Source organism: Rattus rattus, chromosome 4 (assembly GCF_011064425.1).
Source record: "Rattus rattus isolate New Zealand chromosome 4, Rrattus_CSIRO_v1, whole genome shotgun sequence".
Lineage (NCBI taxonomy): Eukaryota > Metazoa > Chordata > Mammalia > Rodentia > Muridae > Rattus > Rattus rattus.
Window position 1 is genome coordinate 134,306,792 of NC_046157.1, and position 12,564 is coordinate 134,319,355.

The following is a 12,564-nucleotide window of genomic DNA, read 5'->3' on the forward strand; positions in this document are numbered from 1 at the left end:
TGTGATTTCTATTTTATGTTCATTGGTGTGTTGCCTGCATGTTTATCTATGTGGGAGTGTCAGATCCCCCTGGAACTGGAGTAGCAGATGGTTATAAACTGCCATGTGGGTGCTGGGATTGCTCGTCCTTTGGAAGAGCAATCAGTGCTCATAACCACTGAGATACCACTCTAGTCCCTCCAATTCATGTTCTTAAAATAGTGTTTCCTAGATTATTATTTTTTTTTAGTGGAGTATGAAGGCAAGGACCACTAAACTTGGTTACTGACTCTATGAACTAGTTGACTGGGTAAAACTCAAGCAAATAGTTTACTCTCTGGATCTCCTCTCTAATTCCCTAACCTAAATGGTCCCCAAACCTTCCCAGCTCAGATATTCAACATCCTTTATACATGAGACTAGAGTAGGGTTACCTGCTCAGGGGACAGGCCACATCTGATTGCCACTTCCGTGATACAGGCTTCGGTGACCAGCCCTGCCTGAGGAAAGCCAAACCCACGCAGAGCAGTGTTGGACGGGAGGTTGGTTCTGCAGGCCCAGCCCCGGCAGCGTAGGTTGGGAAACTTGTAAGCGTTGTCCATCTTCAGAAGTCCCATTTCTATCACCTGAAGACATCCAGAACCAATGTGATCAAACTTTCTTGGCATTTCCTAACCAAGCAGACACCTCAGAATGAAGCCAGGCTGGAAACAGTGCCTTTCTTCATTTCTTGGGATAAACGCTGAGAGACCTCACACCCCAGTTAGATGCATCTGCCATGGAATCATTTTAAGGATTTGGATTAGTCTTAATTATTACATTTAATAAAGCTCGGCCTTGTGCTCATATCCAGGTATGGGAAGCAGACACACAAAGGTTGGCCAAGATCTCTGCACTCCGCCCACCTGTGGTTTTCAGGAACTCCTCTTTGCTATTCTGCAGTGAGCCCTTTATTAGATGTTATGTAAAGAGTAAATATTTCCTGAGTCCAATCATTTTAGGTACTACTCTGAAGAATGAAAGCTTCCTCTAAAACTTACCCATAAGGACTCATCCAGGGAGCTCCCTCCATTGCAATAGTGCTCCACGTCCAGGGCCAAGATTCTGCCGTCCTTCGTGAATCCAGCCTGGGGGAGAGAACTGACTGCTGATACTGGTTCAAGAGGTCAAAGTTCACTTGGTCATACTTTGGAAAAGCATCACAGAGCTAGATTTGACACCTGTTTCTTGGATACTTAGCTGGTTTAGTGATATTGGGAAGACTGCATGATAGTCAGTGTTAATTATCAGCTTGACAGATCTAGAATTGCCAATGAGCAACCCTAGGGAGGGATTATCTTGATTAGGTTAACTGAAGTGGGAAGACTAGTCTTAACAGTGGGTGGCATCGTTCCCTTGCCTTAGGTTCTAGGCTACATCAAAGGAGAACAGAAGCTGAGCACAGCTCTCACAGCAGGTGCTCCTTAGATAAATAATGAATATTACTATATAACTAAATATTAATATAATTAACCTAACCTCATTTCCTGTCCTCACATTACTCTCCATCAGCAACTATGGCTGCTATGGTGATGTCCTCCTTCACTATGGTCCATTTAGGTGAAAGACATTTCTGTTTCAATGACCTATTTTCATTTCTTCCCCAACACTTACACAAACAAGATCATCATTTCCTTTCCAGAATGCTCACTGCTTCCAGATTTTTTTCTTCTAGAAAACTCCAGGCTGTGTTTTGTGGCCTTATTCATCACATGGTGATAAGTTACTCAACAGATACTATTTTATTTTATACAAAAATGGGGCTTTGTCGGCTCTGTAACTCGTAACCATGTCTCAGACTCAGCTGCTTCCTGTCTGTATTCCTCCTGCCTCCTGGAGGGCACCTGCTCCATGCTCACACTGCTAAAGCCATCCCAGCCACAGAATTCGTGTCACCCTCCTGCAAGGGCTCAAGCCCAGTTAAAGCATGTGACTTGCCAACAATCTACTCTGTTGGGGGATGGTTTTATATACTGTATATTCAGATGCTGATTGCCATTTGCAAATAATTGCTCAGAGATCTGGTTGCAGTCTGGATGTTTGCATTGTTCTGATACTTAGAGCATCTCCTATCTCAATGACTTGTAAAGGTTGTTTTCCATCACCTGTGATTGGTTGATAAAGAGCTGATCAGCCAGTTATCTGGGCAGAAGAGAATTGGGCAGGACTTCTCATCCCGGTCATGGGCCCCCAAGCAAAATAAGAGCAAAGAGGAGGAGAGAGAAGGAAGGAAGATGGACCAGGAGGAGAAGGACCAAGAGGATTAGTCATGAGGATGCCATGAGAGAGCAGCCATGAGAAGAAAGAAGAGAAGTATCAGGAGGGTTTCATGAGCAGATCATTACTGGACAGCCATGAGGACACGCATGGACCAGAGCAAGCCAGGTCAAGACTCAGATGCAGATAAAGGACAAGGCTGGGAAGTAGGCAGTCGTGAAGGTTTAGAAGGATGAGTATCGGCCCAGCATAGTGTCTGCATCTTGTTAATAAATGTATTAGGTCTCCGTGTCATTTATTCAGGGGTTTAGAAGAGGCTAGAAAGGGCATAGAAATGCCTTGTTGTTACTAGGGAACAAGTGGGGGCAGAGAAAAACCCCAGAATTACATCTACGACTCAGTCTCGCTCTTTTGTGTGAAGTCATTCTGGGGCTCAGGCTGGCATCCGGGCACACAAGGCCACATGTTTTAGCTCTCCCCACAGCGAGGTGGCAAAGTCAGTCCCAAGAGGCCTGGACAGAAGCGAGGTCCACTTACAGGCTTGGCACCTGATAGGCCATCTATGTCGGTGTTGCCTTGTCTGTTGCCTGCTGCCGAAGGCTCTGTGGAGGACTCAGGTCCCTGCACAGATTCCAATAAAACTCCCGGGGACTATGGCAATATCCCTTGTCTACACTTGGAATATGGTAGTCAACAGTTACAGGTGGGCATTGTGTACTTGAAACATTGCTAATGAAACTATACAGCATAATCCTAGTTTAATTTTAGTTTGTTAATTTAATGCAAATTTAAATAGTTGTATACACCTGGTGGTTATGAGAGAGCACAGTCTAAGGGGATAAAGGCGCTATTAGGAAAACAAGACCTGGGTGGTTGGAGCAAGCCCTCCCCTCCCCCAATCCACGCAAAGTACTAGGCTCCTACCCGAATGAAAAATACCTTAGTAAAGGCTGAAGATCCTGAGAGATTTGGGTTGATGTTAAAGCTGTCGGCCAGCTTTAAAATGTAAAGTAATCTCTTACAAGGCAAAAAGATAGTTATTTTCTACTATAGAAACTGTTGGAGGAATTTCTGGGTCATAGGTTTTCACGATACGATTGATATATTAGAAAACGAGGAGCCATTTGCGAATAATTGCAATTTCATATAGCACGACTGTTACAGGAACCATTCTACTTTTACCTTTCATGCATGAGAAGAATGCTATCAGGTCGGCTTTCACCGACATACAGTCACATGCTTTCCAATCATTCACCCTGTACTGCACAATTTTAGCTAGTACTTTCTCTCAAACTGGCGTCGCTGAGCAAAGCAGGAAATCTCGTTGAACTGGGGTAATTAAACACGAGCACAAGGAGTAGAAAAATCTGACTACCATTTGTCTTGGCTGGTTTTTTATGTCAATTTGGCACAAGCTAGAGTCATCTGAGGGAAGGGACCATCAACTGGAAAAATATGTCTGTAAGATTGGGCTATAGGCAAGCCTGTAGGACATTTTCTTAATTAGTGAGTGATGGGGAGGCCCAGCTCACTGTGGGTGGTGCCAGCCTGGACTGGTGGTCTTGGATGCTATAAAACGCAGGCTGAACAAGCCTACATCCATTCCTGCCTCCGGGTTCCTGCCCTGTGAGTTTCTGCCTTAATTGCTCTAATGATGAACTAAAATATAGAACTGTGGGTGAAACAGACCCTTCCTCCCTAAGTTGTTTTTGGCCGTGGTCTTTCATCCCAGCAAAGGAAACTCGAGTAAGACACATTTGTTGATGTGTTTGTTGGTCTTCCCCTGCCTGAGTAGCCGAACCCTGCCATCTGTCTTTACGAATGTTCTAATTGCCACACGAATCCTTCCCTGACTTGCTCTGCTCACTTTATACTTTCCAAGGTAAGGATGGCGGCCCCCAGTTATTAACATGTCTTCTCCTCGTTCCAGAATGCAGCGGACCGCACGACCGTGTCTGAAACAAAAAAATAAAAATTAATCAATCAAGCGAACAAATGAGCTAGCTGTTATTCCAGTCGTATTTTGCCTTCTAGGTGTGTTGGCTCCCAAGGAGATTTCCTATGGAGAGGTTTTTAGATCCTCATTGAAAAACAGTAAGATAAATAAATGTCGACTTAATCCAAAAAACAACTATTTAATTCAAGAGAGAGGAAAGACAGAGAAAGACAGACAGACAAACAGACATGGCCAGGGAAGCACAGGGAGAAAGAGAGGCTGATTGATTTCAGGAGATTAAGTGGGTTACATATCTGATCCATAAGCTTATAGCTCAGACTATCAATGCTAAGGACAACTCCACCCACACAAGACTGGTTTCTGTTGACTTTCCAAGTATTGCATATATTTTATTTATCTGTTTGCTTGCTTATCTATTCTATCTATCTATCTATCTATCTATCTATCTATCTATCTATCTATCTATCTACTATCTATCATCTATCTAACTGTATATCTATCTGCCTATCTATCTACTATCTATCATCTATCTAACTGTATATCTATCTGCCTATCTATCTATCTATCTATCTATCTATCATCTATCTAACTGTATATCTATCTATCTATCTATCTATCTATCATCTATCTAACTGTATATCTATCTGCCTATCTATCTATCTATCTATCTACTATCTATCTATCTATCTATCATCTATCTAACTGTATATCTATCTGCCTATCTATCTATCTATCTATCTATCTACTATCTATCATCTATCTAACTGTATATCTATCTGTCTATCTATCTATCTACTATCTATCATCTATCTAGCTGTATATCTATCTGCCTATCTATCTATCTATCTATCTATCTATCTATCTATCTACTATCTATCATCTATCTAACTGTATATCTATCTGTCTATCTATCTATCTACTATCTATCATCTATCTAGCTGTATATCTATCTGCCTATCTATCTATCTATCTATCTATCTATCTATCTATCTATCTATCTATCTATCTATCTATCTATTTATCTATCTGTATATCTACCTATCTATCCAATCTGTCTATCTGTCTATCTGTCTACCTGTCTACCTACCTACCTACCTACCTACCTACCTACCTACCTACCTACTTACCTATTTACCTATCTACCCGCCCCCCCTGCCTCTCTCTGTCATCTAGGCTTTTTGAGACAGGGTATCCCTGGCTGTCCTGGAATTCTGTGGACCAGACTGGCCTCTCAAACCCACAGAGATTCTCTTGCTTCTGCCTCCCAAGCACTGAATTTAAAGGCATGCACTACCACTGCTGAGCCCATGTATTATAATACTTTTACAATGGCTTTCATCATATTTTCAGTGATTGGTACTTATTTTGCTTCTTACAGAGCTTGGCAATAAAAGACAAAGAAGTTGAATAAGCTGGTATTGGTTTGTGACGTGTGATCTTAAATAGCCTCAGTCTAGATTCTTCCTCATTCCATGTGCTGGTATTAAGGTTTCATTTCATGTTCATTTTAACAGGTTCTCCCACTTACTTGCTGGCAGCGAATGCGGTGATGGCTGCCATGATGCTGGTCTTGCCTACCTTCCCTCCAAACGCCCCGCCAACACGCCTTACATGACACATGACCTTGTTGACTGAAAGCTTCAAGGTTGCAGCAACTATATCCTGTTGACAATAATGGTTTTCATTGACCTGGCCCATCTTTACCGAGACTTATGGCCATCAACGTCACACCCACAACCCTCACAGGAAGCCTGTCCCCTCAGTGTCCCAACTATTGCCCATTTTGTTTCCATGATGTTGAACACGAGACACAAGCCATGTGGCTCATATGGTTATGATAAATGACCGAGAGGGAAAGTGTCCAATACCTTTACCATCACTAACAACTATTCTCTTAGCTTGAATGACATAGCTGAAACCACTGTTAGTATGAGCTAGTTCTTTCCATAGTGGTGAGATAACTCTGTGCCTGCTGGAACCACAGCCCGAGTATCCCTTCCACAATAGTCCCTCCAGGGATGTTTCCTGAAGCGGTAAGGTGTCATGGCCCTGAGCATCTCCACTTCTCACATACTTACTGGGCTGCTGTGAACACTGGCCAATCTTCCCAGGATGTGGGCTCCTGTTTCGGCTATCCTGTCTTAACTGGTTTTTATTGAGGGGGAGCCCACTATCACACAGGGAATGGACAGCAGTTATCTGGTCCGTCTTGGTGTGACACCTTCCCTAGTGTTGCTGTTCACATCCTCACACTCCTCCTGTGGCTCCTTGGTACCCACCACATCCAGATCCCTTCTCTTTGCTTCCCAACCTTTCCCTCAATGCTTAGACCAGTTTGGAAGGCCTCATCTCCTTTGTTGCCTGGGATACAGGTTACAGGCAACAGACGCTTTCAGGAGAGACGGGTGGGTAAATGAAGGAGGAGTTTGTGCTGTGGAACTGCCAGGGATGGCCTGACTCCCTCCTCCTGACCTCATTGTAGTACAGAGGCAAATGAAGGCTGCTTATCTGTAAGATTCCCTGGGTGATTCTGACCCTCACTCTCCTTTCTCTTAATTCCTCCACTCATGTCAGTTTTGACTTAGCTGGTTTAGTGCCCTGTCATGTCTTTTTTCTTTTTTTTTTCTTTTTTCGGAGCTGGGGACCGAACCCAGGGCCTTGCGCTTGCTAGGCAAGTGCTCTACCACTGAGCTAAATCCCTAACCCCTTCATGTCTTGTCTAATACAGTTTCCTAGCTGCTCCTTGAAGATGAGGTACTATCAGCTTGAGAGGACAGGCCTTTCCCATCTTCCCTTTGTTTCTAACAGTCAGGAGGAAATCAGGAGTTTTCTGCTGCTTGCATAACTGATTTTAAAGCAATGGATCCACAAGCAAAGACTTCTCTCTAGTAAAAACCCTCTTCTAAGTTAGGAAACTCTAGGGTTGTTAATATCTAATTGCATATGAGTATAAGTACTTAATATGTTGTTTTGCCTGTCACTGTCCTTGTACATTTTGCTGTCAGAAACCACTTAGCCACGCCCCCTCCTCCATGACCCCATGTTACCTGTATATACTTGGGGAACTGTGTAGACACATAGATGTCAATCTCTCCATCCTCTCCTTTGGGAACAACAAGCATGCTTTGGGTTTCCATATAAAAATGTTCCTGGCCGCCTATGTGTATCTCACCTGTTACAAGAGAACACGCAGAAGTAAAACACTGATGGAGAAAGCAGGTAGTTTTCCACTCTCTCCCTTTATCTCTGCACAGAAACTCCACTGACTAAGCTCTAAGCCACACACTGAAGGGTGACAAACACCAATGTTTAGCTTTCAATTGAAAGCAAAGTTGTAGAAGAAACTCTTGTCCCTGTCAAGGTGTGCAGCCAGAGCTGTGAGGAAAGAGGTCTGAGTTTCTAGAGCCAAAATTCTGTAACAAGGATACCTTTAGTTTCAAGATGGGATGGATATTGTGTTCTTTCCTGTTTCGCCAATTAGACCCACCTAATCACTTGAACCTTAAAGATAAACAGACCCAAGGAGTATGATGGCTAATTGTGCAAAGTGGAGTCATTCATGTCACGTCCAACAAAGATGGTGTCAAGAGGCCACAGGGGCAAACACTGACTGTCTATACCCATTCCAAAATGGTCTCCCAAGCTCAGTCCAAAGTGACAAGGGCCTAAGTGTAACTCAAAGGTATGTCTTACCTACCAAATATTGAGACATACCAGTCAGAATGTGCCTATGTTCTGCCAATGACATTGCCAACATCACTGGGCCTTCTTAAGACAGAACTTGGAAAATCTTTTCTTCACCAATAAACCCTAATTATTTCCTTTGTTCTTTAGGTAGGAGGGTAGCCCTTTTCTACATGAATCTCCTATATTGCATTTCTATTTTTTGTATATTAATCCCAAAGAAGTTCATCCATTATTTTCTGTCTGTCTGCCTCTGTCTCTGTCTCTCTGTCTCTGTCTGTCTCTGTCTCTGTCTCATCCTTTCTACTGTAGTCACCTCAGAATCATACCCCTTGTGGGTCCACCATCCAGAAGCAACATGTGCGGAGGCTGTTGGATGGTTTCTAGAAGGCATAGGAAACCCTATCTAGACTTGCCCAGAAAGCTTCCTGCTGCTAAGTGTTGAAGAAAGATTTACCTTCAAGAATTTGATCAGCAATTTTAAACGCTTCATCAACATTTCCACACTCCAGCTTCCGTTCTGACTCGAAGAAGGACTTGTGTTGTATAGCTTCCTGGGAAGGGAACAGAAAAGTGAGGCAGCTCGGAGCAGAAAGCCTGTCTTTGGGAGTCCCAGGTCCTGTGGGGAAATCTGGGTAGTAGATTTCTCGTGTAGGGTCCAGGTTCTCTCCTCCTGGAGCTGAGAAACTAAGCTGAAAGCCAACTTCAGAGACTCTCCAAGGAGCAAATGCAAATGTACCCAGTAATTCTAAGCACACTGAGCCTGCTCAGAAAATACCTACTACTGGGGGATACAGAACAGAGCTAATGTTTTCCAGACTGACAGTTCTCTGGGATTAATAATCCATTTTATGTAGCCAAGGCCACTTAGCTGACTCAGACCCAGACAGAATTGTCTATCCATGGCCACTTCCTACTTCCTAGTGTTTGACTGTAAGCTTCTCTGAGCATCAAATGGCAGGCACACAGCTTACTGCGAAATGAGACAAAGGGCCCTGTGGCATTAATGTCATATAAATGCTAGCTAAAACCACTAATGACTAGGGTCAGAGGCTCTGTTTGCTAGACTCCTACTCCTCTTTCAGGGCCCTGGGCATTTTATTTGCACAGGGCACTGGAGTGACAGGGACCTGCCCTGGATTGATGGTTCACAGATGGCTTGTCTGGGCACCACAAGTCCATTCACACACTGGCTTCCGTGGTATGAGAAGTAATTCAGTAGACACAGTCAGGGCTTCAGCTACAACCCCATCTCCTACCAGCATCCTCTATCACAGGTTACCACTCATCTGTGAAGCTGCTGACAGATGGGGATTCTCCCAATTCCGGATTCCTCTGGCCACCAGAAACCGTATAGACGCCTCCTCTCAGTGCACCTTACAGAAACTCTCCTGTGACTGTGCCGTTTCCTCTACTGAAGGGCTATGATTTTTTGATGGAATGTTTGCTCTGTGCCCTTGGGGAGCCCGGTTAGTTTCTGGTGGGGATAATAGTTGTCCGGCCTCATAGGATTGCTGTGAGTACTTAGTGAGGTAATGTGAACCCAACTTAACACCAAGCCAACCACGCATGCAGAGCGCTGTTTCCCCATTGACCATTGACCACAGATCTGTTGCTGATGATGATTACAGAAGGTTCCGAGAAATGCACTTTTTTCACACTTATTCCAAGAGTTTGGGTAGAGTTCCTCCATTCATGGTTCTAAGGAGCATTAAGCTGGGTGAAAGCTTCAGTTCCTGACTCAGCTTGTTTGTTTCCAGCACCTTTTGCTGAGAACATTCTTCATACTGAATCAACAGATCATATGCTTTTGTTTTTAATTAACCAACAGTTCAGATATGGCAGGGTTTTGTTTTAAAGTGACTTTTCTATTCTGTTTTTTCAAAGTTAATCTTTTCCAGTCTTTTTTTTTTCTTTTTTTCAGAGCTGGGGACCAAACCCAGGGCCTTGCGCTTGCTAGGCAAGCGCTCTACCACTGAGCTAAATCCCCAACCCCAATCTTTTCCAATCTTACTTGCTGCCTGTTCTTTAGGTAACTTTGAGCCAATTTCCTGAATCCTCTTAGCTATAGAGTGGTCACAGGAGAGCAATGTGCTAAGAGTTGGGTGAGGCTCCCTACAAGAGTGGGCAGGTGAGTGGCCCTGGAGAGCTTCACCTCTAACCAAGATGAGAGATGACGCTTTCATGCAATACCAATATTTGATCTTTTCTGGCAAGCCATTAGGGTCTGTTGGTCAAGGCTGAGCTAGGAAGGGAAAAGTGCTTGTGCGAAACTAGTTTGGCTGTGAAGCAAGAGGGGGACCACGGATATTTAGCCACTGATAAAGGTTACAAACAAAAATTTGATGAAGCATTCATTGCCCACGTAATTCCTTTTAAAAAGTAATTATAACTCAAAAGCAGACATTTCAGGGAAAGGACAGAACAGCATCAAATGAGGGGACGAAAGAACCAGAAAAGAGGAAGCAGGTTTGGGTTGGGAACTGGCTAGACAAACAGTAACCCTTCTTACTGTTGTCCTCCTGACGTGATATTACTTTAATTTGAAAACACTAAGGGAAATTTCCAGAATGAAGGGCCATGCACCTAGGAGTAAAACTCCAGAGGATACACACCCAGGCCAAGTTCTCTCGGAGACACTGGTCCTGGCCAACAGTCTTCTCATTTAGATACTCGACCCCCACAGTGCTCCTGTGGCACACAAAGGCCTCTGCTGTCAAGGGGAATGCCCAGCAGACCTGCTCTGTTGTCTGCTGTGGCTCTCCCCCGTTCTGGGAGCGGCTCACCTCAGAGCATGGATAGCATGGACGGCCTTGTGTGGTTTAGGTGACATTTATGCAAAGGGCTTAAGTCGAGGGCCAAGGGAATGCGGATAGGTGAAGGCTACCATTTTGTGTCTTACAACCTCTGTAACTTTTCAACTTCTGTATGAAAATTGGGATAGAAGCACAAGGCTCCACGTTTTTTGTTCGTTTTGTTGTACTTGTTGTTTAGTCGCCAAAATTCTGTAGGCATGACATGATCCCTGTTTCCTGGATATTTAAGGTTTGCGTTTAAGAATATTAAAAGTTTTTGTGGTATTTGCTACATGGAATATTTTATTGGTACCCACTGTGTACCTGCCAAAGCAAGAGAGACTACAAGTCAGAGCTATAGGACCGGTTGTGCTATCCTAGCTACCTGCCCAGCATTCTTACCTTTCCCCTTCCAAATCATGCTCTCTTTGTTTGAGTCTCTACACCCCAGACAGTCCATGCCCTTCATAGAAACCTGCCTCACACCCATCTCAGTTGTGACAACAGATCTTCCATTCATTTGCTCAGTCATGAATCCACACAGAGACCCAGGGCTGAAGTGGCTGAATGATTCTGGATCTCAGATGTGTTAGGAATCCTGGGACACAAACATGAACCGAGAAGCCCAAGATTCCGGGCTACCCTGGATCGACACAGGAGAAAGATGGGTTGTGAACACCAGAGAGGAAACAGAAAGAACCAAGTTCCTGTGGAAACCGCTAATCCGCACATGTTGAGTCAATGGATTCTCTGTGCGGAAGTCTGTGCTGAAGCACTGACAGACATGCCTGGACTGCCACCCACTTGAGCTCATACCTCAATAGTTAGGATCAGAGGCTTCAAGTCTCGGTAGACCACCTTCACGTGCTTCGCCGCTTGCTTTGCCCGTGTCTCAGAATCCGCAATCACGGCACAGACAAGTTGGCCCACGCAGTGGACCTGTGGCACAGAAAAGGAGGGAACACAACAGACAGATTCCTGTCATTTGCTGTGGTCCTCTCCCCCAACCTGAGAGGGGTAAAACTCTGCTTGTGTGGGGGTAGACTTCAGAGGACAGGTACCACATGCTGCCTTGAACTCTCTTGTTTAGTTAACACTTAAAGGCCATAATTCACATTGCCTCTGCCACGGAGAGCTTCAGACTTGGAGAGGCAGGGGTAGGGGCTGTTGGAAATGATGAAGTTCTTTTGGGTAGGCAGTGGATTGAGTTATGCAGAGAATCCGAATCCTGCCTTTGTTGTATTGCAGTAGCCTGTGACCCAGGAGCCAGTTAGATCACTTGAAACTTTCAGGAGTCTCTGTTAGAACAGCTCCTCTTGGCTTCACTGCCGTGTGGGAAGCAGTGTGTGGAGTGTGCACATAAACCCAGCATGAGGCCTCTCTGCAGGAACTGCAGTAGCGGATCCGTTAGGCCTTCTCTGGAGTGGAAGCTGTTGTGAGGATAGGGCCCACACCTCTTTCCTAAGCTTATTTTAAAATTCCACGGGATATATGATGGCATGAATAAATGAATCAGACTTCAGAGGTGGAGAGAGAGAGCTTTCGGATCCAGAGACAAGGAATGACTTCACACTGGAGAGGCTAACTGAACACGTTGGGACTGGGGTAAGCTAGAGACGCTTGGAAGGGGCTCACAAATTTACATATCAAATTTATACTTCTTTGCCCATGTATTCTTTCACACTTTTTTGGGGCAGCATCATGTTACAACTTAGTAATATAAGACATCAAAGTAGCAATCTGTTTTAAAGGCAGCGTCTCATGTGTCCCAGGCTAGCCTCAGGCTCTTTGTGTAGCTGAGGATGACCCTGAAGTTTTGATCCTTCTCCCCCTACTTGCCAAGTGCTGGATTTACAGGCACAACCATGTCCAGTGTGTGTAGTTCTGGGGATG

The 12,564-nt window shown here is 44.4% G+C and overlaps 1 protein-coding gene across 1 annotated transcript in view; it reads right to left on the reverse strand.

Annotated features, from left to right (window-relative positions):
• Window positions 1-12,564, reverse strand: part of LOC116899434 (aldehyde oxidase 1) — a 56,904-nt gene that overhangs the window by 20,212 nt on the left and 24,128 nt on the right. The window contains exons 17-23 of the mRNA XM_032901188.1: window positions 11,488-11,610; window positions 8,334-8,430; window positions 7,240-7,364; window positions 5,721-5,854; window positions 4,103-4,190; window positions 1,020-1,106; window positions 414-605 (exon numbers count right to left, since the gene is read on the reverse strand). Coding sequence (XP_032757079.1) covers window positions 414-605; window positions 1,020-1,106; window positions 4,103-4,190; window positions 5,721-5,854; window positions 7,240-7,364; window positions 8,334-8,430; window positions 11,488-11,610 — 846 coding nt within the window. The remainder of the gene's footprint in view (window positions 1-413; window positions 606-1,019; window positions 1,107-4,102; window positions 4,191-5,720; window positions 5,855-7,239; window positions 7,365-8,333; window positions 8,431-11,487; window positions 11,611-12,564) is intronic.